At 41.4% G+C, this 27735-nt stretch overlaps 1 protein-coding gene across 1 annotated transcript in view; it reads left to right on the top strand.

Annotated features, from left to right (window-relative positions):
* The window catches only part of LOC126094980 (tubulin polyglutamylase ttll6), a 274712-nt gene that overhangs the window by 203423 nt on the left and 43554 nt on the right, over nucleotides 1-27735 (top strand). The window contains exons 11-14 of the mRNA XM_049909635.1: nucleotides 248-271; nucleotides 12686-12703; nucleotides 14795-14802; nucleotides 25231-25401. Of these exons, the coding sequence (XP_049765592.1) occupies nucleotides 248-271; nucleotides 12686-12703; nucleotides 14795-14802; nucleotides 25231-25401 (221 nt within the window). The remainder of the gene's footprint in view (nucleotides 1-247; nucleotides 272-12685; nucleotides 12704-14794; nucleotides 14803-25230; nucleotides 25402-27735) is intronic.

Here is a 27735-nt window from a genome sequence, read left to right on the forward strand (position 1 = left end):
ACGGTGAAGTCAGCAAGCGACGCCGGTGGCTGAAGACGACGTCCCGTCCTGGAGTGAAGGTGTAGCACATCGTCAGCTGGCAGGCGGAGAATCACCTTGCCAGAAGGCCTAACAAAGGCACGCAAATTGCCACACGCAGCACTTCTGCTCAATTTAAAGCGGTGCACCACACGAGATTCTGCACTTCCTCCCTCAATATTGTCACACGCGAGTACCACACACACCGTATCGCCATCTACGACAACAGATAATTTATGTATGTCATCAGGGTGCACATGTGTTGTGAATTCTTGGATGGCACCTGTACGAGCAATGGTAGGGAGGCAGGGAGGTGTGGGAAAGCCATGGCAGGGGGAAGCATCTGCTAAGAGGGGGGTGGCAGGTGCACTGGACTGCGCAGGAGACAACCTCGGGTGATCAGCTGACAGACGAGGGAGTGTGACCGAAGGCAACGAGGAGCCAGCGTGGATTGAACGGCGTGACAAAGAGCTGTCACACGAAGATGGTAACACAATGGTAGAATCCGAGTGGTTGGCAGTTCGACTGCGAGGGCTGTGAGGAGTGAAGCCCCAAAAAGATTGGCCACTCGAATTAGATGAACGCGGAGAAGGAGCAGTGCTCGGCAGAGAAACACGCTGTGGAGAATCAATACCCAAATGCATGGTGTGGGAAGATGGATGGCCGCTCGAAGCCGGAGTGGGAGAAATAGGGGCAGAATCAGGGAGGTTCACCTGAGGCTCAATGAAAGCTGGTTTCACTCGGTTGAGTGAGACCGTGGTTACAGAGTCTTTTACGAGGAGATCCATGTTATTCTCAGAGCGTTTGATGACCTTGTAAGGACCTGTGTAGGGCGACTGAAGTGGGGCTTTGACTGAGTCGTCTCTGAGAAACACGTACTCACAAGAGTCTAGCGTGCGCGGTACGTACGCGCGCGGAGGTGTATGAGCAGCCGGAGGTGGCGGCTGAATTTTGCTGCAGTGCAAGCGCACCCGCTCGAGAAGTGAAGGGAGTTCAGAGGGCCGTGGAAGTGGGGTCGGAGTGACTAATTCTCCAGGCAAAACCAGAGGTTGGCCATACACAAACTCGGCTACGGAACCCTTGAGGTCTTCCTTGAAAGCCGCACGAAGGCCAAGAAGCACGAAGGGCAGTGCCTCTGTCCATAGTGAGTCATGGCAACGCAGGGCAGACTTTAAGGTGCGATGCCATCGCTCAACAAGCCCATTGCTTTGGGGTGGTATGCAGAAGTATGAATTTTGACAATACCACACATTTTACATATGTCAGAGAAAAATGAAGACTCGAATTGTCGGCCCTGGTCAGTGGTGAGGTAAACAGGTGAGCCAAATCTAGAGATCCACGAATCTAAGAATGCTCGACTTACTGTCTCAGAGGTAATGTTCGGAATAGGCACAGCCTCAGCCCACCGAGTCATCCTGTCAATAGCTATAAACAAGTAACGGAAACCCTCGGAGGGGGGCAAAGGGCCTACGAGGTCGACATGAACATGGTGAAACCGGCCTGGCGGTTGGGCAAAACAGCCAAGGGGTGGAGAAGTGTGCCTGGAAACTTTGTTCTGTTGACACACCATGCATGCCTTTGCCCAAGACTGACAGTCACGGCGCATGTCTCTCCAGACAAACCGTTCAGCTACCAGACGGGTGGAGGCTTTCACACTGGGGTGTGCTAATGTGTGTAGTTTGTCAAAGACCTGGCATTGAAGGGGCTTAGGAATGAATGGCCACAACGTACCAGTCGATTTATCACACCACAATAAGTCAGATATGCCAGGGAAAGTAGAGCGTACCGGTTGGAGAGAGGAGCTGTGGTCTGAAATTAACTGCATGGTATCGGGGTCTGCCAATGCTCCTCAGATGTAGCGAATGTCATTTTTAAATTGCAAGATGTAATCGATGTGACGAAAGCGTCGTGGGGGCGGATCAGCCGCAGGATTTTTTATGGCAGGAACCAACGGCTTGTGATCAGTGAGCACATAGAAATCTCGTCCCTCAACATCATTTCTGAAGTGTCTTATGGCCTCGTAAACTGCAAGTAATTCTCTGTCGAATGCTGAGTATTTCTTCTGTGCATTGTTTAGCTTTTTTGAGAAAAACTGCAGGGGGGTCGTAACATAGTTGTATGTCTGACTCAGTACTGCGCCGATAGCATTGTCACTAGCGTCAGTAGTGATAAACATTGTGGCATCCGCCCGTGGGTGAGCAATAGTGACAGCGGAGGCCAACAGCTGTTTGAGTTCATTAAATGCCTTGTCCAGGTCTGGTGTCCATGGTACCTGGCGGGTGCCAGAAGTTTGTGGCCCAGCGATAGCATCTGTGAGAGGAGCCTGCACCGCAGAAGCGGCTGGCAAATGTTTCCAGTAATAATTAACTGTTCCGATGAACCTGCATAATTCCCTATAGGTCTGAGGGCATAGCATCTTGAGAACAGGCTTGATCTTGTCCTGTGGTGGTGTCAGACCGTCCAATGACACAACATAACTTAGGAATGTGACGGATGACTGGTGCAATTGAGTCTTTTTATTGTTCAGTTCAATACCAGCGGCTGCTAAAATATCTGTCACGACTTGAACACGCTCCTGACTGTGTTCCAAAGTAGAAGCAAAAACCAATATGTCGTCCATGTATATGAAACAAAAGTCTAGATGGGATAAAGTTTGATTGATGAAACGCTGCCATGTTTGGGGGGCGTTTTTCAACCCAAACGGCATAAATTTGTATTGGAACAGCCCGAAGGGAGTGGTTATGGCAGTCTTTTCAATGTCCTCCGGAGCCATAGGAATCTGATGAAATGCGTGCTTACAGTCCAAAACAGAGAACTACTTTGCACCTGCGAGCGCATGATTGAAGTCTGCGATGTGTGGGACCGGATATTTATCAATGATGGTGCGGGCATTTAAACACCTATAGTCTCCGACCATACACCAAGTACCATCTTTCTTTTGGTCAAACAGGATAGGACTAACCCAGCAACCGGAAGAAGGTTCAATTATTCCCTTTTGTAACAGATCGTCCAATTATTCTTTTGCAATTTTCATAAATTCCGGCTTGAGGCAGCGTGGGCGTTGCGATATGGGCGGCCCATCGGTTAGACATAACCGATGAACTGTGCCGTTAGTGACTACTGCAATACGTGGCGCGGCACGACAGTCAGATGTCTATGAAGCGGAGCAGGCAGTGGCGGACGGGCCAAGCTGTGGCGCTGAGGGCACGGAAGTACAGGTGTACCACCCGCTCGTAGGCTGCGTAAGGCCGCACACGTGTTAACATGGGCGAGGTTGGTACACTGGTTCTTGGTAGCGGGCCGTGCCGCTACGAGCGCTGTAGGCACGAGTGGGCGTGGCCGGACAGCAGATGGCCGTAGTTCATTGCCACGAGCTTGGCAAGTTAATTGTCCATTCGGAACGCAAGGAGCATGAGCACTCGGGCATACCCTGTCATTACAAAAGGGGGTGCTGACACAGTTTACAGAGTTCACAACATTGTTGTTAACGTGCCCGGGCACGGGAACACCAGATTGGTACAGGCTGACCTTGTCTGTAGCCGACGAGTCGTCTGCTTGTAGTGTCGCGAGGCGTTGTTGTGTGGAGGCCAACTCGTGGTGTATGTCGCGGAGATGCAGCAGCATTTCCATATGTTCCATCCGCAACTTTGAAGACTTGGCGCACTCCACTAGCCACTTGTTTGTCCAAGATTGCAGCTCCAAGGATAGGTTTACACACTTCTTAGCACAGCACACATGTTTGGTGTTAGCCGAACTGTCACTCGGTGAAGCGAAAGGAATATGTTTGTTAAGGGGGGGGGGGGGGGGGTAAAACACAGTATTTTGCACAATATCTAGTGACAACTGATAGTGCTTGAGGAAATCAATTCCGAGAATAGGTTCTTCAATTGTTGACACTAGAAACGTCCACTCCAGCTTGCACTCGGGCGAAAGTTTCACTGTATACAAAGTGGAACCCGAACACTGTAGGGTAGACAAGTTCACTGCACCAAGTACTGTTTTGTGTGGTTGCACTTTATTGGTTGCTAGGCGAACCGGCAGCAAAGAGATGTCTGCGCCACTGTCTACCAGAAAACATACACCTGATCGTAAATCGTGAACATAGACTCGACCACACTTACTGTTATTGTCCGAAACGGAGTGCAATGTGGGATGGTGCCCATTTTTTACATCGCAGGAGGTGGCACCGTAGCCTACCTGCGGTTGGAGTTAGGGTAAGAACACGGTGACTGGCATTTGCGAGCTTGCTCCCCGAATCTCGCGTGGAAGAAACAGTAAGGTTGGGCGGGCCTGTGCTCCTGTGGGTAGTTGCTAGGTGACGGAGTATGTGCCCCAGAGCCTTCCATAGAGGCCGATGCACTGTCGTTGCGGGGAGTTGAAGGTGCAGGCAGGGCGGCTAGTTTAACAAACTTGTTATTAGCTGCACCAGACAAGGGCGTGGCGTCAGAAAGCGTCTTAGTGCGGTCACGTCCAGAATGCAGTGCACGGAGCTCACGTTGCCTGGCGGAGTATGCTCTGTCGGCGGCGTGTAAACGTTCATTTACTGGCCTATCTTCATACGCAGAGACTGCAGTCTGGACAGGCAAAGGCAGCTTTTCAGTCCAGATTTCTGCGAGCATGTCATCAGGCTTAACGTGCTCATTGACGAGAAGACGGATGCACTGCCACAGCTGGGACGGAGACCTGTCGCCGAGACGCTCTTCGTAGATGAGCTGTCACACATTTTCTCTCCTGGTTTTAGAGACACGCTCCAGTATCGTCTGTTTCGCCACAGCATACTTCCCTGCTGGGGGGGGTGGGGGGGGGGGTGGGGGTGCTTTGACCAGATCGTAAATTAAATCGACGTGGTCGTGAAGATGGTTCATGAGGCAGGCGAAGCGTGCGTCGTCGTCCAAAGCACAGACATTGAATGTTTGCTCAACCAGGTTAAACCAGAACTCCGGGTGAGCGGGTTACTTCGGACGGAAGTAGAGCATGCAGAAGACTGCGAGTCTGAATTATTGGCATCCCGTAATGCAGGAATCGTGAATTTCACTTGACGACGGGGAGGGGGGGGGGGGGGGGGGGGGGGCTGAGAAGTGACGGATGCTTGAACAGTGTGAGGATCGTAGTCAAAATGTGCATTCTCATTGACGTGGTAGCTCGGAGAGAAGCCACAATTGCTTAAGTACGCTGGTGAATGTCCGTTATGCACACAGTATTCACTCGACCGTGAGTGGTGGGGCTGGTTGTAGATGTCGGAGTAATTACTGTCCAGCACAGAATTGTTGACTTGATTAGAAGCAACACAAGGATCCCACACACGTCCACTGGGATGCACACTCGGTGTGATATTTGCTGTTTGGCGAGTATTGAACACCTGTTGACTAGCCAGCGCGGAAGGATACACATGTGGCGGGAACTGATTCGAGTTTGAATTTACTACTGGATTTTTCAAAGTAGCAAAACCTCGCTCAACGCCATGAACTGTATTGAATTGTGTGTTCGACACAGGAGTAGGAATGTTCCGACGTGGGAAGGTCCAGGCTAACAAAGCCAGAGTCCATGACCGTTGGCGGTTGGAAGAAACTGGCGGCACTCGATGAATTCCACTGCATGTTCTGGCTGAAGGATTCTGAAGATTCTTGCGGCATGTCCACTACGATGGCAGGAGTGCTGGAGAGATGTTGCTGGAATCCGGGCGGCGGTGAATGCTGAAATGCCATTGTCTGGAGCTGAAGAAAGGCCCTCGCGATCACGGAGAAACCCGACGCGGTAGGCGCGTAAATAACCTTTGGCGGTAACTTGGACGCGTATTACCCAAAAACGGGGTCACCAGTTAGGGAATATGGAATAGTTGTAGGTAAACAACTAGGATTCTCTCAGATACAGATTTACTCACATTTAGCTTCTACACAGATACAAGTCCGGAGGCTAACTGCCGTTAGCGTCCAACATCCTGCCCAAAGCCCTCTCCTCAAAGATAGCACACTTACGCACAGAACAAATATTGATATTTATGGCGCTCTACATCACAAGTGTATAGTATCTGGCAGGGAGTCCATTGGGCCCTGAAGCCTCATTAAATTTAAATGATTTCAGCTGCTACCAGAATATATAGATATTATACTAATATCAATTTTGCCCTTCTTTACAGTGATGCGAGGGTGCTGGACTTATGTATGTTCTTTTGTAAAAGAACCTTTAAAATTAGAGTTCTGCATTCATGGTTTTCCTTTGTGCCACTGACAACTTTTGTATATGACTGGAAATTCTTTGGGTTTTGATAATTTTAGCTGTGATTGCTAATGATGGCTCTACACGGTGCATTTTTAACAGCCAAACTCGTTTCATTCAGCATCTCTGTATCCTTAGCCATTTTATTTGGTGTACTGAAAGGCAGTCGTTTCTACACTGTTCTCAGATTAGCAGTTACATAACCTCATTGGTACACCCAATAGAACAATAGCTGCATATATGCCATAAGAATAAAGACCTTTTTACAATGAACATTATGTCTTGCACAGTAGCTAATAGGTTATCTTCTTTCCTTGAATGTAAATAACTAGTGATATCTAGATGGGATGAATATTTCTTCTTAATTTATATGATTCTCAGGTTCTTGCTTTCTGTTAGATGGTTGATTGTGGAAGATATTTGTACCATGTTGTTCTTGTGATCTTCAGTCCAAAGACTCCTTGTCCACTGCTCGTGGTCTCGCGGTAGCGTTCTCGCTTCCCGAGCACGGGGTCCCGGGTTCGATTCCCGGCGGGGTCAGGGATTTTCACCTGCCTCGAGATGACTGGGTGTTTGTGTTGTCCTCATCATTTCATCATCATCCAGGAAAGTGGCGAAATTGGACTGAGCAAAGATTGGATAATTGTACGGGCACTGATAACCACGCAGTTGAGCGCCCCACAAACCAAACATCATCATCATTAGTCCAAAGACTAATTTGATGCAGCTCTGTGCAAGCCTCTTCATCACCGAATAACTACTAACTTACGTCCTTCTGCCCCTGTGTATTGTATTCATCTCTCAGTCTCCCTGTACAGTTTTTACCCTACTTCCCCACTCCACACTTCCCTCCAGTACTAAATTGATGATCCCTTGATGTCTCAGAATGTTTCCTATCAACCAATCTCTTCTTGTAGTTGGGTTGTGCCACAAATTTCTTTTCTCCCCATTTCTATTCATTACCACCTTGTTAGTTATGTGATCCACCTCTCTAAACTCCAGCATTCTTCTGTAGCACCACATTTCAAAATCTTCGATTCTCTTCTTGCCAAACTGTTCACCATCCATGTTTCATTATGATACATGGCTACACTCCACGCAAATACTTTCAGAAAACACCCTCAAATCAATGTTCGATGCTAATAAATTTCCATTCTTGAGAAATGATTTTTTTTTTTTTTTTTTTTTTTTTTTTTTTTTGACATTTTCATTTTATATCTTCTCTACTTTGGCCATCATCAGTTATTCTGCTGTTCAAATAACAATTCTCATCTACTACTTAATTGTCTCATTTCCTAATCTAATTCCCTCAGCATCACATGATTTTATTTGACTACATTCTATTATCCTTATTTTCCTTTTGTTGTTTTTCATCTTATATCCTCATTTCAAGACACTCTCCATTCCATTCAGCTGCTATTCCAAGTCATTTGCTGTCTCTGACAGATGTACAGTGTCATCAGCAAACCTCAAACTTTTTACTTCTTCTCCCTAACTCTAATTCCTACTCCAAATTTTTCTTCTGTTTCCTTTACTGCTTGCTCAATGTACAGATTGAATAACATTGGGAATAGGCTACATCCTTGTCTCGCTTCATTCTCAACCACTGCTTCCCTTTCACACCCCTTGACTCTTATAACTGCTAATTGGTTTCTGTACAACTTTTAAATAGCCTTTTGCTCTCTGTATTTTGCCCCTGCTACCTTCAGAGCTGCAGAGAAAATATTACAGTGAACATTGTCAAAAGCTTTCTCTAAGAGTACAAATGCTATAAATGTAAGTTTGCCATTTCATAACCTATCGTCCAAGATAAGTCATAGGGTCAATATTGCCTTGCATGTTCCTACATTTGTCTGGAATCCAAACTGATCTTCCCTGAGGTTGGCTTCTACAAGTTTTTCCTTTCTTCTGTAAAGAATTCATGTTAGTGCTCTGCAACCCTGGCTTATTATTCTGATCTTTAGTAATATTCATACCTATCAGCACCTGCCTTCCTTGGAGTTGTAAGTATTACATTCTTCTTTAAGTCTAAGGGTATTTCACCTGTCTCATACATCTTGCACCCAGATGCCAGAGTTGTTGTCATGGCTGGCCCTTCCAAGGCTGTCAGTAGTTGTAACAGAATTTCATCTACCCTCAATGCCTTGTTTCAACTAAGTGCTTTCAGTGCTCTGTCAGATTCTTCTCTCAGTATCATATCTCCCATTTCATCTTCATCTACATCCTCTTCCATTTCTATATTTGTCTTCAAATTCATCTCCTATGCGTAGACACTCAATATACTCTTTCTACCTCCCAGCTTTCCCCTCTTTGCTTTGTATTAGTTTTCCATCTGAGCTCTTGATATTCATACAGCTGCTTCTCTTTTCTCCAAATGCCTCTTTAATTTTCTTGTAGGTGGTATCTATCTTTCCCCTAGTGAAATATGTGTATGAATCCATACGTTTGTCATCTAGCTATTCCTACTTAGCCCTTTTGTACTTCCTGTCAAGCTCCTTCTTTAGACATTCCCTTGTTCCTGCTTCATTTGATCCTTTTTATATTTTATTCACTCATCATTAAATTCAATATCTCATGTATTGTCCAAGGATTTCTATTGGCCTTACCTTTTTATCTATTTGATGCTGTGCAGCCTTCACTATTTCATTTCTCAGAGCTACCCCATATTTTAATGCAATCAAGACTGTTTTTGATCCATTTTTAAAAACTTAAAATCTGTTTCAGGGCATATTATCATTGAAAAATTCGAAATTTTGAATGTATTTGCATACCACATCTGTACAATTAATAAAGTTTGAAACTTAAATAAACTTTTGTTAAGCAAGCCTTCTTCTGAGTCAAAGTTGTGAAATCCACAGCACAATTTGAAAACCGGCTTATGTTTCGTACTCAAATTTTCTAGGCCGTTATTCATTTCATATCTTGCCATTTCTTGTTAAGTTCAAAAAACGGCTCTGAGCACTATGGGACTTAACATCTATGGTCATCAGTCCCCTAGAATTTAGAACTACTTAAATCTAACTAATCTAAGGACATCACACACATCCATGCCCGAGGCAGGATTTGAACCTGTGACCGCAGCGGTCACGCGGTTCCAGACTGAAGCGCCTAGAACCGCACGGCCACACAGGCCGGCTTTCTTGTTAAGTACTGCAATTTGCAGTTCTTTGCACCTTTGCACTATCTGCAGTTACATGTTATTGCATCTATTGTGTCCATCAGAAAGTATTCTTGTTCTGCTCCATACATTTAAATGAGGCAGTCTTTATTTCTGCAGTGGAGAATAATGTTAATCCTAATGGAACAAATTAGAGCCCTGAGTGATATGTAATGGAAGGTCTGATAATTTTTTAACATTTCAGCTTATCTGGTTAAACCAGTGTTCAGTTTACCATGTTTTCTGATATACATAATCAGTGAAATTATCTAAAGCAGTAAAAAAAACCTTTCAATAAGATACGGCCACAGTTTTCACATGGAGTTTTGCAACAGCCAATTTTCAGATAATGGGCTGAACTGCACTCTGATCCTGTATAATCAGTCTGTATTGATGTTTTCTTATTTTTTCTTCTCCACTGTGGAAGTAGTATCTGTTATATGGTGGGAGGCCATTCCATTGTCAATGTGTAAATTATGAACTAAATGGAAATATGGCTTGGGACACTGCAACATGTGGCAGAACCCATAGCAATTTTGTTGCATGACCTCTCTCCAGAGGTTGTAGAGATAAGACTTTCATTTTTGAGTTATTATTGGCACATCTATAAGCTGGTGGCGATTTTGTTCATGCTGGCCCTCAACATGCTTCACATTTTACCTATAACTTTTGCAGTTGACTAGAAAGCTAGTGCTTTTGTGAGTGTTTTAGTTGCTGAATATTTATTCATTGGATTAGGAAAAAGAAATTCAATTCAAATAGAGCCAAGTTCAAATTTGTTTATCCACTATCATTCTGTCATTAACTGCATATACAAGTGCTTGGCTGTTTGCATTGACAGAACTTGTAACTTTTTTAAATGAAATCTTTACTTTAAAGTTTGAGCTGTTGTTTGATGATTATTAGCAGAAAAAGATTGTTAATTGTTTATCAGTAACAAAAATTGAAGTACAAAGGTATACTGTTCATCTTGACCAATAATTTAAATTTTAGTGAGATGGTCACAGTATGAATGAAGGCAAACATGACAGTAACAGACTTATCAGAAACTGCAGAATCATTACAACATATGGATTAATGTTAAGATGAGCAATTTTAAGTTATTATACTGTTTTGTGAATATCATTACTGTATCTTCTGTGAGACAATATCAAGTCCCCATTACATTCCATCAGTTACATTGCTGCCTTTGTGTATCCAAGATCAACTAACTGTCATGCTTCAAAGTACAGATTAATTCTTTTGGACAATATTAGTCTTACGATTAAAGGTAATCAAAACATTAATCAAAAAATTATTGCAAAGACTGAAATGCAAATTATTTTGGACTGTGCAAACATTAAATTTGGTGTGAACAGTATTGTGTTTGTCGGTGTCTGTAACTTTTCCTATCCATAATGCATCTATCTCTGTCTGTCAGTTTCATTTCTTTTTGATTACCACAAAATAGTTGGGAGAAATATTGTAAGTTTTAAAGTAGATTATCTTACATTGTCACAGTCTGTGTTGCAGTGTCCTACTTGTCTGTATGGGCAAGTGACTGCATTCTTTTTTTAAAATTATTTGGACAAAATAAAAAAAAAAATCCCTCTCTGTATATACATATTTTTAATTTTACTTGTAACTTTTACATATTGTGTCAGTTTCTTAATTGTTCAAACTGTTGCACACATCACTCTGGAGAGGTAATCAGTTTGCTGATTTGATTGCTTATAAAGATTCATGACGACTCATAGTCAATTGTAAATGCCACTCCGTCTATTGCATCTCCAAATGTCCTGATTTTCAGATTTTATCCTTACTGTTTACTCCCATGTTTACCTGTTGACCACTTTTAAGTGTTGATCATGTTAGATAAATTCTTGTGCAGTGCTTCTCTTAACAGGTAGTGTGCAAGATGGATTGCTGGTGACCCAGCCTATAGTTTTCAGACAGCAGAGTCAATAATGAAGGCACCTTATTCCATAAGAATTGGATATTTAACTATTTTTCATATTGATTGAACAACACACTTACATTTGTTTGGCCTGAAGTATTAGATGATTGCACTTTAGCTAGCACTGTGTTATTTCATAACTTTGTGTTTCATTTCGTCATTACTAATAGTTAAATTGATCACATGTAGAAACTAATTTGTGAAATATAATTGGATAGACTGCTGTGTTCATTCTGAGCATAGAGTATAGTGGTTGAAAAGCAGCTGACTCATGATGGAACTTATGTATAAAATTGAATAGTCACATCCTATCACAGATCTTAATTGATGGTTGATTGTTGCTGAAACTAATTAATTTCACAGAAAGTATCATTAATACTACTGTACACAATGCACCCTTCGTGCCTTATGAATTCAAATAATTTATCTTTTCTACTTAAGAATGGAAAACACCGTACTAATTTTTTATAAAAGAATTTTAATCTACACGTACATAGACATGAAAGGCAGTACCAGACAAAAGGAAAAACATTAGAAATATAAAATCATGAAATAACAAAGTAGGAGTTCTAGTGTAAAGAAGGGAAAAAGAATATAGGTAAAATATATTGTATTGAACTTGACTTGAAAGTCACATAAAGGGCCAGACCAAGTCGGTATAGCAGATAAAACAACAGAATAATGAACAGTTAAATGCAGCAGGCAGGATTTGAAATGCAGAAGCTGAACCACAGTACAAGAGGAGTCTATAGCTCACATATAGAGGAAAATTGACAAGGAAAACAACAGTAATAGAATGAGAGATAAAGTATGTAGGAGGCAACATATTAAGGAACCCACATCACTTGAAGCTTGAGATGTATACACCTCTCTGTGTTCCTGCCAGTGCCCTGGTTTTCACATCTTTTTCTGACTATATTTTGTTTAATTTTGATCTGCGTCATTGTTTCGTGTGGGATAAACATAAAGATACACTTAGATTGTAGTATGGGTTGTGTTGTTTTAAAAAATTAAGTGCAGGCTGAGTGATGGCTACATTACTTTTTACAGGAGTCATCTATATAATATCCAGTAAATGAAAATAACATTACTCTTCACATGCAAAATGTTGACAAACTACAGTTTACACTATTCAAGCAGTTTCCCATTGAGAATAATTTAATTGAATAACTAGGAATGTGTAGATGACTGGATGGATACCACTTAATACAACACTACTGTAGGCATACTATGAGGAAATGGGGAGTTGCTAAAACCAGGAAATAAATATCAGTGGATAAGGTAACATACAAGAAAAGTGAAATGTGAAAAAGTAGCAAAACTGATAACTGAAATAAACAACATTCACACAAACACAGCTCACCCACATGACCACTGTCTGTGGCTGCTGCTCAAGAGTCTGGCCCCAGCAGCCAGAGACAGTGGTCCTTTGTGTATGAGCTGCATTCTGCATAAATGTGTATATGTATGTTGTCTGTTTTGGAAGAAACCTTCTGGCTGAAAGCTGATATATTTAGTTGTTGTTGTTGTTTTGCCTGTCTGTGACTCAGCATCTCCACTATATGGTGAGTAACAATCTATCCTTTTCATAATATTGCCATTATTCCATTCTGTGTTTCCATTGTCTGAAAACTGTTAAAGAACAAGTCAAAAATATCGTCCAACCTGGAATCAGGTTTCACCATTTGAATAACCTTGAAAATAATATTTTAAGCTAAAAAAAAAAAAAAAAAATTCAAGGTGGCTCCTATGGGGACAACAAAGGTGTGTTTATATGAGTAGGGACAAATTTGCTTTGTAGCAGCTGTGAGTAAGAACTGTCAGTGAAACAAGAAATCATACACTCCACAAGCCACTATGAATGCGTGGCGGAGTGTACTTTCCATTGTACGTTATTAGGGCTTTTTCCTGTTCCATTTATGTGTGGAGCATGGGAAGAATGATTGTTTAAACACCTCTGTGTACACTATAATTAGTCTAGTCTTGTTTTCATATTGGTTCTAGAAACTTTCCAAGCAGACTTTCAGGGGATAGTTTGCACCTATTTTCAAGGGTCTGCCAATTCAGTTTTTTCAGCTTCTCCATGATGCTCTCCCATGATCGAACAAAACTTTGACAATTCGTGCTGCCCTTCTTTGTATACATTCAGTATCTCCTGTTAGTATTATTTGGTACAGGTCTCACACACTTAAACAATGTTCTGAGATAGGTCATATGAATGTTTTGTGTGCAATCTCGTTTGTAGATTGATTGCATTTCCCTAATATTCCACCAATGAACCACAATCTGTCACCTTCTTTACCTACCACTGAGCCAATGTTATCATTGCATTTCATATCTCTACAAATGGCTACATCCAGATATCTGTATGAGTTGACATTTCCAACTGTGACTCATTGATAGGACTGTAATAAGATACTAAGTATTTCATTTTGTGAAGTGCCAAATTTTACATTTCTGAACATTTAAAGCTAGTTGCCAATCTTCAGACCATTTTTAAATATTATCACAATCTGACTGAATACTTGTTCAGCTTTTTCATGCAGTGCTTTATCAGAGATAACTGCATCATCAGAAAAACTTCTAAGGTCACTGTTAATATTTTCTTCAGGGTCATTAACATAGAAAAAGTACAGAAAGGGTATCAACACACTACCCTATGACACAGCTGAAGTTGCTTCTACTTCTGCCACTGACTGTCCACCCAAGCCAACATGCAGTTCTCCACACAAGGAAATCTTGTTGTTTGACATCTAATTGTTTACATAATACTGTTTATAGAAGGTCAATAAGTGGAAAATCATATGGAGAGGTTAAATTATAATATTAGAAAGAATTGTTATATACTAGATTCAGAAATCATAGATCCTTATAATTATTTAAGTGACGAATGTCTGGAATGAGTAAGTCATCAATAGGCATATAAACAAGACTGAGGTCATTGTCAGCTTTTGGATGAATTCTTCTTTGGCAGGTAGGGAGAAGGCAGGGAATTAGAAGGAGGTTTGAGGGAGGGCAGCTGGCAACTAGAGGGACAGATAACAGACACACAGAATAAGAAAATGCGCCAAAGAGCTCATTCTGGCACAGGCATGGGAGTTGTGCAGTGCACAGAGCACAGCAATACAGAGAAGTGGAAAGGAAATGGTAGAGACGATAGAGGAAGAGTGTGACTGTTGAAAGGTAGATATGACTGTAGAGTCTTGCAAGCATGGTACATGTCTATGTAATTCAGAGAAGATGGTGTTTTGGTAAGGCACCCTCTCCACAGGTTGTGAAGCAGCCAGCTCTCAGTAATTTGTTCAGTCATTGAATGGTCAACTCTGCTCTTGGCCATCCAGCTGGCAAACTGACTGGCAGTCATGCCCATATAAAATCCCATTCAAAAATTACAGCAGAGATGGTATATTACGTGACTGCTTTTACAGGCAACCCTGCCTCTGATAGCATATGATAAGCCTTTGTAGGGACTGGAGTAGGATGTACCTGGTGGGTCTACCTGACAGGTCTTGCACCTGGGTTTTTCATCACTTTATGATCCATATGCAAGGGATTTTGGAATATGTTGGGCTCATATATTTCATAGATTAGTGGAATTCATGTGAAAGAATTTCCCCTCTTGTTGACCAACATCTCCAATCAACATCCCAAATCCTGCCCTCTCACATCAAAGACACTAATCACTTCCTTCACCAATTCTCCACCATCACCACCCCTTTACCATATGTATCCCTAATAGGTATATTCTCGAGTCAGAAACATACAAATTTACAGAAGCCATACACATCAGGAAATATTGTAAATATAGATACAAATTGTATTTATATTACATGTGCCCAGTATTTTGCAACCTCCAAAGCGCTTGGAGTGGCTTGCAGGAGATCATTCTTCATGCAGGATGTAGGGCACAAAGGGCACTGAAGCATGTGGCTTGTGGTTTGTCCTTGTCCACAGTTGCAGGACGTGTCTTCTGTTATGAAGCCTCATCTCTTCAGGTTGTCTCTCGATCGTCCAACTCCTGATCGTAATTTGTTTAAAGATTTCCACGCCATCCACCTTTTATCATGTCCAGGTGGTAGTTCTTCAGCTTCAGGCATCCATCTGTGCAAGTGAGGCATCGACTTCTTCTGTAACTCCAGCCTGGCCTTCTCTGGTGAAACGGTGAGCTACTCAATGTCCTCAGGAAGCTCTTTTCCAAGCTCATCCATTGCTGTGGTGGATTATGTCCATGCAATGGATGGGCACTGTTCTGTTCCACTTTCAGTCTCTCCTTGTTGGTGTTTCGTTGAGAGCAGTGTCTGGCATGAGATGACCTGTACCAGACTGGGGGAGCATATTTGGCAGTAGAAAAGCACAGTGCCATTGCAGAAGAGCGAATAGTTTGTGGATGTGAGCCCCACTGTGTCCCCACTAGTTTGCAAATTAGGTTGTTTCGAGTGGAGATTTTCATTTTAGTGATCTTGCAGTGAGTTTTGAATGTCAGAGTTCTATCGAGAGTGACTCCCAAGTATTTAGGGGTGTGATGATGCTGGAGTTGGATGCCTGACCATTCAATATGTAGCTCATGATTAGCTTCCCTGTTCCTTAAATGAAAGGCGCACACCTGTGTCTTTGAAGGGTTTGGTATGAGTTGGTTCCGATTGTAGTAGCTTGACAGTGTTCTAAGTGCTGTTGTCAGGTTTCTTTCCACTGTTTCAAAGCATGAGCTCTGCATAGCAAGGGCTAGGTCATCTGCACATAAGAATCTGCTTGAGCCTGGGGTCAATGGCTGGCCATTGGTTTAAATGTTGAAGAGAAGTGGAGCCAAGATGCTTCCCTGAGGTAGACCATTTTTCTGTTCTCTCTAGTGACTTTGTTGTCCTTGAAATTCAACAAAAAAACCAAATCATCACTGTAGATGCTACCTCTCTATACACCATACTTCATGTCTATGGCCTTGCCACTATGAAACACTAACTCCCACAATGTCCTTGAGACTCTAAACCCGCTACCTCATTCCTCACACATCTTATCAACTACACTGGTGTCCAAAATTAAAGCAACTAACTGCTATTTCCCCATTCTATGTCTAATTCATGGTATAATCATACAAACTGTCAACAGATATTACAATTGTGTTCTGCGCTGAAGATGGCATTCCGATCAACTGACAACCATGCAATGAGATCAGAGCTCCTATCAGGCGGGGTAGTGCATCTTCATATTTTCACGTTCACTTCTTCTTCTAGTATTTTGGCTCACTCTGAAGATGGCTGGATGATATACACCCGAGATATTAGAAGAAGAATGGAATTTTATGGGCTGCATGTCTGAAATTTTATGGAACAAGTAGGGTACTTTTTGCAAGGTAGTCCCACATCCACATCACTGTGGGCACAGTCACAGATGGTTCAGTATGGCAAAGAGAAGATGCCTACAGACTCTTTGATGTGGAAAGCCATAGGAAGAAAGCCACAAACTGATGTGGCCCAATGGCTTAATGTGAATCGTTCTGTTGTATCTCAGATGTGGCAACAGTTTATAGAGACTGAAACTCTAGCCCAGAGACCAGGACAGGGCTGCCCACATGTGACATCAGAAACAATGGACCATTATTTGGCTGTAATGACACAACAGTACCGCCTTACTACAGCATTGTAGCTGGCATCTGACCTCACTACATCCCCTGGACACGTTGTATCAAGGCATAGTGGCTCCAGCAGAGTAGCCTTTATTGTTGGAGACCTGCTCTCTGTTTACCCGTAGCATGTCTTCACAGAAGGTGATGTCTAGATTCGATCCATCAACATGCCACCTGTATGGTCAAACAGTGGGCCAATGTTCTTTTCGCAGATGAGTCACGGTTTGGTCTGGAGAGTGATTTTCAATTCATTTTCATCTGGAGGACATGTGGAACATGATTTTGGGGCCCAAACATTGTGGAAAGAGACTGATGTCAAGAAGGATTTCTAATGGAGTAGACAGGGATTATGTTGACCATTCGAACACCTCTTCATGAAATTGTATGAGTGAATCAGCAAGACTTAACTGCTGTCAGGTAATGTCATGAGATCTTGGGATCTCATGTGTGGTTTTGTGAGGTGCTGTGGGCCCAGACTTTGTACTGATGGACAATAATACTTGACCTCATAGAGCATGGGTAGCTGATGTTTTATTGGAAATGGAAGATATTGCATGTATGGCAGGGCTCATTCACTCTCCCGATTTGAATCCCATAGACCATGTCTGGGATGCACTAGGAAGATGGATTGCATCACATCAGCAGCCACCAACCACTCTTAATACTTTTGAGCAGCTCTGCAGGAGGAATGGGCATTATTGCCTGAACATGAGACTGATAACATCATTCACAGCATGTCCCATCATTATCAGGCCAGTATTTGTGCCAGAGGTGGCCACACATTAACCAGTTGTCAGAATGTGTGAGCAAATCCGTTAAGTTGAAAAAATGAAGAACATTTTTGTCTACCATTATGCATGTTACAGTTGATCACGTTCTGTGTTCTTTGCAGTTTCTACTTTACTGTTGCCTGTTTATACTGTTTTATGGCAAAATAAATGCAATTCAATGGACACCAGTGTATATCCTCACACACACCTACAGGGAAGGTATATAGACAAATCCATGCTACAGCCATGGGCACCTGCAGGGTATCCTCCTATGCCAATCTTATTATGGACCACTTAGAGGAAACCCTCCAAGCATCCCTAAGCCCCAAATCCTGTGTATGGTACAGATTCTTTGATAATATCATCATGATGTGGACTCAAGTCCAATACAACATATCCACAACCTCAACACTTCTCTACCATCTGCTTTATCTGGCCCTCTTCAACCCAACATGCCAACTACCAGGACTTATCTACCACCTCACTGATGGTTTGATCCACACCTCTGTTCATATTAAGCATTACCTGCATTTTAACAGCTGTCACCCCTTCCATGCCAAAAAAATTGCTCCCATATGGCCTAACTACCTGTGGAAAAGAATTCCCTTGCCCACTGTGCTGAAGGTTTCACAAAGAGCTTCACAGAAACACACACCTCCCAAAAACTAGTTCTTAAACAGATTTCCCATGCCATATCTTCGCATTTCACACCTCCCAGAGTCCCACCATCTGACTACAAAGTGGCACCTCGTCATCACCCATTATCACCCTGTAGTGGATAACTGGACTGTATCCTTTGCCAAAGCTTTAATTATCTAATCATCATGCCCAAAAATTGGGTCATCCTACCCAAGATCCTTTCCATCCATCCTAAAGCAGTATTCCCTCACCCACCCAACCTACACAACAGCCTGCTCTATCCCTATGCCATTCACACCTCCATTCTCTTGCCACACGGGTCATATCCCTAAGTAAGACCCAGTGGAAGACCCAAGTGTAAGGCCTGCCCAGTCCACCCACCCAGCACTTCTTACTCCAGTCCTGACACAGGCTAATCTTATCTTGTGAGAGGCAAGAGCACCTGTGAAAGCAACCATATCAGATACCTATTCTGCCACAATTGCTGCACAGCTATTTATGTTGGTATGACAACAAACCAGGTGTTTATCAGAATGAATAGCCACCATCAAACTTGGTCAAGAACAAAGTTGACCACCCAGTGGCACATCATGTAGCTGAGCATAAAATGCTTGATTTCAGTGGCTGCTTCACAGCCTGTACCATCTGGGTGCTTCCCTCCAGTGCCAGATTATGTGAACTATGCAAGTTGGAGCTGTGTTTGCAACACTTCTTTTGCTTTCTTAATCTACATGTACATGTACATCTACATACATATTCTGCAAATCATCGTGTGATATGTGGTGGAGTGTTACCCTGTACCACTATTAATCATTTCCTTTTCTGTTCCACTCCAAATAAAGCAGGGAAAAACACCTGTCTATATGCCTCCATAAGAACCTTAATGCTTGTAATCTTGTCTTCATGGTCCTTACGCAAAATGTACATCGGCAGCAGTAGGATCATTCTGCAGTCAGCCTCAAATCTCAGTCCTCCAAATTTTTCCGATAGTGCTCCTCGAAAAGAATGTCACCTTCCCTCCAGTGATTCCCATGAGTTCCCGAAGCATCTTAAATGCTGTCAGACCTACTGGTAACAAATCTAGCAGCCCACACCTAAAATGCTTAAATGTCTTCCTTCAGTCTGACATGGTGCAGCTCCTACTCAAACCGTACTCAACAGTGGGTTGCACTGGTGTCCTGTAAGTGGCCTCCTTTACAGCTGAACCATACTTTCCTAAAATTCTCTCAATAAACCAAAGCTGACCATTCACCTTCCCTACTAGAATCCTCACATGTGCATTCTATTTCACATTGCTTTGCAGTGTTACGGTTAGATATTTTAACTGACATGACTGTATCAAGCAGCACACTACTAATACTGTATTTGAACATTATGGGTTTGTTTTTTGTACTCATCTGTAATAACTTACATTTTTCTACATTTAGAGCTAGCTGTCATTCATCATGCCAACTGGAAATTTTGTCTAAGTCATCTTGGATCATCCTACAGTCACTTGATGACACAGCCGGCAGCTGCCAGAGGCTGCAGTCATGTGTGTGTGATATGTGTTTGTGTTTGTGTGTGTGTGTGTGTGTGTGTGTGTGTGTGTGTGTGTGTGTGTGTATGTGTGTGTCATCTACTTTTGAGAAAGGCCTTGTTGGCTGATAGCTTATATTGTGACAGTCTTTTTGTTGTGCCTATCTGCAACTCAGCATCTTTGATCTATTGTGAGTGGCAACTTTCCTTTCTGTAATGTTGTTACATTACATCCTGGATTTTCCATTGTTTGATTATATTCAAAGTATTGTATTTGAGGTTTTATGTGACAGAGTCTGTTACTGTCATACTATGGACTGGACTTATAGTATTCTGACTGGTGAATACTATAACATTTACATAATTTCAAGTGATGAAAATAAAAAGAACAAAAGAAATACACAGCTAAATGACTGACAGGTTAGTAGCATCAGTTCAGTCACCATGAAATTCTTCTATGTAAGCGTAGGTGTCCTGATCTTCATTTGTTTTGAGATCTTTGTAAAAGTTATGGAATGTAGCTAGAACAAGCAAGCGAAGATCCAAAAGATTTTTCTTTTTTCCTTTGGAAATGGGTAGTGTGTCATGATAATATTTTCCAGGCGGGAGTCAAGCACCTATCTTCCATCTATGAATCAACCTTTTTGATTGAAACTGTTCATCCTCATTGAGACTCTTTTTTTTTTTTTTAAAGAAAAACATTGTACCATACTCTTTCATAAAACAACGCCAAAAAACATTGTACCATACTCTTTCATAAAACAAAGCCGTTTATACATCCTGCCATGTAAATTGATTACCCTGTGTATCCTTCTTTTGAAGTTGTAAGGTGTCTTTGAGAACACCAGCAAAAACCAAGAAGTCGGTATGTGACAGTTCTGCAACTGCAGATTGTGGTGTCACCGCCAGACACCGCACTTGCTTGGTGGTAGCCTTTAAATTGGCTGCGGTCCGTTAGTATACGTCGGACCCGCGTGTCGCCACTATCAGTGATTGCAGAACGAGTGCCGCCATACGGCAGGTCTAGAGAGACTTTCTAGCACTCGCTCCAGTTGTACAACCGACTTTGCTTGCGATGGTTCACTGACAAAATACACTCTCATTTGCCGAGACGATAGTTAGCATAGCCTTCAGCTACATCATTTGCTACGACCTAGCAAGCCGCCATTACCAGTTACTATTGATACTGAATCATGTACAGTCAAAATCGACATTGACCATTAATGGATTAAAGTTAAGTATTCCACCAGCTATGTCCGTTTTTCTAAATTCTAATTTCCTTGTCCTGTTCCAGACCTCACGCCAGCCTGCGTGAGCTAAAACACGTGCCTTTCGGCTTCCTCTAGTAACACGGGGTTGGCTCTCCTGCCAACCCACAACACAGATTTCCTTTTCTTGCCAACTGAACACACCAGTTGATACCAGTCACACAGATGAGCCACTGGGACTTGAAACATCTCCTTTTGTTTTTTTATCAGACCATGGTCAATGTCACATTGTAAGTGACTGTGGCCACTAACCATGAACTTATGATTAACTATATTCAGACTTGGATTTTACTGTTTGGCAAACAACAATGCTGCAACCAAATAAGAGTTTTTATTGTTCCCTCTGCAGGTGCCTGAGTAGAATATAGTTTGTTTCACTTCTGAAGGAATTGACATCAGCTCCTTTAAAACACACATTGGAATCTAATTTCCAACATGAGCACCCTCTACTTTATGCCACATGTAGCAATTTATGCTACCCATACTGGTTTCATCCATGGTCATATTTTATGGCAACATTGGCTGTTTATAAAAAAAAAACAGCTGAATTATTCAAAATTGCAGTCAGCAGACACTGTTGTAAGTTGAAAATGTAACATAGCACCAAACTATCTGACCAGGAATGTTTTTTGTCATTGTTCTTTTGAAGGTATAAATTGTCTGCCTCGGGGTAATGAGCAGCTAACTCGTTGTTAATTTCTTCCATAGAACTGTCTTTCACTAATGCAAATTTCTTTTTATCATGTAAAACATCAAATTTGTGACACGTATTCACTTTAGGCTCTTTAAATGTAAGGTTCATCTTATGGAACTCTCGTATATGTGTCTGAAAAGTGGCCTATCCTTTCTGTCACAGTAGAGCTTGTACATTGTTTGCAAATTCAGATATAATGGGAGAAGAACCCTAATACTTTCTCAACATGTTTGGTGTGATTTATAATGAGAAAATGATGAAATGTGGTCTTTTACTTCTTTTAGTTTCTCAGGAGAGTGTTTGTTACCAGTTGGTGCTTTTCCCCTGTTGTCATCGCTTAAACTTCCAGATGCATTAGCATGTTGATTGGTAAGTGCAAGTGTAATGAACATCTGGACCTCATTCATGAAACATCCTCTGCAAACACAAAATTTTATTCTGAAATGAAACAAATGAGTAATCATATGGCATTTTGCTTTGTCGGGATCCTGTGTCCTTCTCCATTATTTTGGAGATGCTTTCGAGTCAATGAAGCTGACCACATAGCTTACTCTTTTGTCTCGATCTCCAAGAGCCCAATATTCATTAAATCTTTGTACCCCAGCTGTCTTCTGTTCAACAGTAACTTTTTCTAGTTTTTCTTTACATCTCAAACTGCACATTTTTAGAGGTTTGTTTCCTTTGACTGTTATATATTTTTGTGCTGTGTTCCACTTTTGTTTTCATTCTGCTCTTGCTTTTTGAGAATGAATAACTTTCACAGCATTTAGTGCAGACATTTTTTTCTGGTTCAACAGTTTCATAGCCAACTTTCTGTGCAGTACTGTCAATTTTCTTCCTCTTTGAAGGTCACCCAGCAGTCAAAATCTTAAACACATTTGTATCTTCATCCTCACTTGATTCACTCTCTTCCGGTACATACTCTTTGTCAGTGTCACAATCAACAGATATGTCTGAGAAAGGATCACTGTCATTTCATATTGCATCCTCAACATCCTGGATTATTCCTAACCTCTCCTCAGTTAGCTTAGATAACACATAGGAGAATGCATCTTCCTGTTTTTCCACGTTAACTACAGTGTTTCACACACTTATTTAATTAAGAGCTGAAATACACAGAAACAAGCTTTAAATAAAAGGAAATTTTGCCTGTGAAACAGCTATTTATAATAATACTTCTTCATGTATTCACTACTGCACATTACCAAGAGCATTTATCTGTTACCTGTTTCGTCATTTTTGTCCTGTGTTAAAGATTTCTTTGCATGTTCTATTATTCTGAATGATCTAAATATGTCTTCAAAATTATACAGTTTTCTGTTACTACTATTCTGTCATATTTATGTGATCAAACCAGCACACATGACTATATTGTACACTGAGAATAATCTGTTTTCATACTCTAAGCAAATGTTTAAAAACATCAAATAGTACTCAAAGAACTACCACCCATCATTATACTATTAAATGTGAATAAGTCTGTTTTCATACTTCAGGGAAATGTTTATGACTTCAGGTAGTACTCAGACAGATAACAATATATTATACGTATTCTGTAATGGTAGGATGCATTGTTTCAAAGAGATTAAGTCATCATCTGCATTATTTTTCCATGACCAGGTCAAAGAGTGCTACAAGATTTGTACTATGTTCCACTGCAGTACTAGTAATGTAAGTTGACCTGTACTGTTTTTCCATAAATAGATAACAATATGTTTATTTGTACTATTAGGACCAAATGATGTACAGAATATTCTATTCAATGCCGATTTAAACTAGTAAGACCAAAAGATCGAAATCCCTTCTAGGACTCTGACCATAGACTTATCTTCTTTTGACCCTTTTCTGATTTACTCTCTCTTTCCCTCGCATCCTAGAACAGCCACACCAGGCTTGTAAACAAATGACTGTATAGATGCCTTAGACCCACTTAGCAATTCTGCAGAGGACCAGAATTTTCTGAGGTTCTCTGCAAGATTGAATGCTAAGGTGTGATTGTAGTAGTTATTGTAGGCTTTGTGCATTAATCTTTTTACAGATTAAGAATTTCTGTTAACTTTTGCTTGTCATCAGTTGTACATTCTCTATTGAACAGAGTGTGCAGCAGCTTTTGCATCCTCAAAAATTTTTAAATTTTGTTATGATACCACAGTGAGCCTTTTCCATCCTTAATCCACATACTTGGTACATACTTCTTCAGAGTATGATTTACAGTTGGTTTAAACTTTGCCCATAATTCCTCTACACCCATTGTACTGCAACTAAATGATGGCAATTCATTGTCTAAGTGGCATACTAACAATTGTGTACCTGTTGTTTCTAGGAGATATACTCTCCTAGCCTTCTTGAATGACCTATTAACTTTAGTAAGCAAAGTCACTAAGATGACATCATGACCACCAATCACTGTCTCAATTATGATGCTGTTTATTTGGTCAGGCCTATTCATAGCTACCAGATCTAAAAAATTTCCATTGCATGTGGGCTGTCGAACTAGCTACTGAAGATAGATTTCAAAATATGTGTTCAGATGAACTTCACAAGACTGTCTGCTTGTACCCCCTCCAATGAATCCATAGATGCCTCAGTCTGTATTTGGTCGGTTCAAGTCACCTCCAACTAATATTATATGATCTGGGTATCCTGGCCTCATTCTCCACTAACCCATAGTCCTTACACACTATATCCAACAGTTTCACCTTCCTCTGTCCTGTCATCCCCTCCCAATCTCCATCTCCAAGTCATATTATCATGCACAACACCTCACCAGCTCTGGCACCCATGTATCATGTGCCTACCCTGTACACCTGCCATGCCTCCCTCCTGCATTCCTTGCCAGCAAACCTGCTACCTCCCTCTGAGTCATAAGATACCCAACCTCTCCTACTTCCAACCTCTCTCCCTCTATCACAAGCTACCCAACCCCACCCCTCTTCCTGCCCCCAACCCCACCCCCCCCCCCTCTCTCTCTCTCTCTCACTCTCTCCATCCACTCTATTCAACACAATCCACACCTCACCCTAGTTCATCTGCTGAAGTGCAGTCCCACTATCGTGTGTCCAGTGTGTCCAGCCAGTACAACATAAGTACACAATTGTGTGTGTGTGTGTGTGTGTGTGTGTGTGTGTGTGTGTGTGTGTGTGTCAGTGAGTGGTCTCCTTTACTCCTAAAAATACGTAAATTCTGTCAAAAATTTCCATACTCTATGCTTTGAATGACTAGAAATTCAAACCAATAGTAACAATAACTTTCATTTATATTCAATATTAACATATATTTTGAGAAATATTGTTAATCACTGATGTGTGAAGTACATTTGTAAATGTGTGCTGGTAACATTTACAGTAATGACCATCATAATGGGCCATCAATTGCAAACAAGATTGCAAAGCAGCAGGCAGCATGGGAAGAAAAGCATACAGGAAATTTCCGAAGAATATATCCATGCAATGACAGTGAAAAGTATGAGCAGTTCTTCAATCAGACACAGAGCTCTGTTTTCCAAGACACAGCAGCTTCAAGAGCTCGTGAGGAATGTTCCCGCCAACAGAGAGAGGAGATAGAGGTACCAAATGTGTATAATCAAACTAAGCAGCATAGCTACTTAAGTATGCCATTTGAATCTTGTCAAACCAGTAACAAACTCCTTTGAAAGATGTAGTTTATGTATTAAACAGTATAGTATTTTGTAAATTGATTTTTAATTGAGTCTCATTTAAGCTATGAAGGTTAAAGTGCTGAAAAATTTCATATTGGAATATTGCACCTGCATATGTCAGAATGTATATTTTCAATGCCAAAGAAAAATTATCTTAAAATTTACCAACCACCTAGACTTTTTTACATCAAAATTCATTTATTCATCATGTTCTGTAGATTCCCTCAAGGAGGAGAACCTTCAAGGATGTGGAACAAGTCAAGGTATAAATTAGCAGAAGATGAGGAAAACATAGAAACTTAATCTCTATATTCTACTAATAATAAACTTTCACTATGCTGAAAGTTCCTGGCAGAGTAAAACTGGGTGTCGTATTGGGACTCTGATCTGGGGCATTTGCTTTTGATGATGCAAGCGCACTGCCAGTTGTGCTCTTCATGCATGACTCCTGACCTGCCCTCAGAGCTTTACTTCTGCCATTATCTCTCTCGTACTATCCCAACCTCACAAAAATTATCCTTCATAGTTAATGGGACTTGCACTCCTAGAAGAAAGGATTTTACAGAAAAATGGCTTAGCCACAGCCTCGGGGATTAATTCCAGAATGAATTTTTACTCTGCAGAAGAGTGTGCACCAATTTGTGTAGGTCATTTGGTAAAGCATCTGCCCATGAAAGACAAAGGTCCTCCTTTCGACTTCCGTTTCGGCACACAGTTTTAATGTGTCAAGAAGTTTCAGATCGGCACACATTCCACTGCAGATTGAAAATACATTGTGGAAACAATCCCCAAAGCTGTGACTAAGCCATATCTCTGCAGTATCTTTTCCTCCAACTGCAAGTCCTACTAGCTACACGGGCGAACTTCTCTGAACTCTGGAAAGTAGGAGAAAGGTACTAGAGGTACTAGTGGAAGCAAAGCTGTGAGGACAGGCCATGAGTCATGTTTGGATGGCCCAGTTTGTAGAGCATTTGCCTGCATAAGATGAAGGTCACAGGTTTGAGTCCCAGTTCGGCACACAATTTTAATCTGCTAGGACATTTCAGATCAGTACCCATGCTGCTGCTGAGTGAAAATTCACTCTGCAAACAATCGCTATATTGCTTAATGCTGTTCATGCACATGCTATTTAAATTTAAACAATTAATTAAATTTAAAAGAAAGCTTCTGCTTTGAATAATGCATCTGATCCCTCAGATATACCTGTAGAGCTGCTATTTATCTGCTAATAGTAGCTCAATATTTATTTAATTACGACGTTAGTTTCCAAATGAAATATGTACCTGCATCTGTAAATACTTAGTCCTACTTACAGTATGTTACCACCTGTCTTGCAGTTTTAGACTGTATGCCATGTAACTGCCAGAACTTTTCAATTCCTGAATCTGGATATTCAGATAATTTGTAGAAAGTGTAGCTATCAGGTATGTTTTTCATTTTCTTATGAATTGGCAGGGGTTCCTAATTTCCTGCTTTTTGTTGGATAGGAGCTTATGAATATCTTTCCGGTAGAGATCGTGACACCATTCTAAACACGAGACAAGAAGCAAAGTCTACATAAAATTCTTTTTTGTGTCTGCTATGGTGACTGTGTAGATCACAGTCCACCTGAAACCAATTTTGATTCTTGGTAACAAAAATCAATATGTGTGAATATCAGGTACATGCATAGTATTTTGGTTTTACACATTTGTATTCTGGTTGCTATGGGTATATTTCTCAATTTTATTTGTAATTCACTGTTGGTATTTGAGTTTACATACTGTCATTTTGTCAACTAGGTATAATGAGTGGAGTTGTGGATGCTAGAAAGTGGAGTGCCAACTGGAGAAATCAAAACATTTCCAACACGTTCTTTGTTTGAGTTGAATAAAGGGGTGACAGCAGTGGAGGCAACCAGAAACATTTGTGCCATGTATGGAGATAATGGCATTGGACAGAGCACAGCAATGAGGATCACTTTGATAGTAGTGACTCTCCACATTTAGGAAGACTTTTAGAGTTTGATGAAGATGTTTTAAGCACATTAATCCATATCAGTATATTCGAGAACTGGCAAATGTGATGAACTGTGATCATTCCACCAATGTGCAACATTTGCATGCACTGGGAGAGGTTCAAAAATCGGGTGTATGTTTACTGCATACTCTAAACCAAAAGCACAAAAGTCAGTGAGTGGCCATGTGTGCATCTCTGCTTGCTCGTCATCAATTGGCTCATGAACAACACCAACAATTCCTA

This window comes from Schistocerca cancellata, chromosome 8 (genome assembly GCF_023864275.1).
Source record: "Schistocerca cancellata isolate TAMUIC-IGC-003103 chromosome 8, iqSchCanc2.1, whole genome shotgun sequence".
NCBI lineage: Eukaryota > Metazoa > Arthropoda > Insecta > Orthoptera > Acrididae > Schistocerca > Schistocerca cancellata.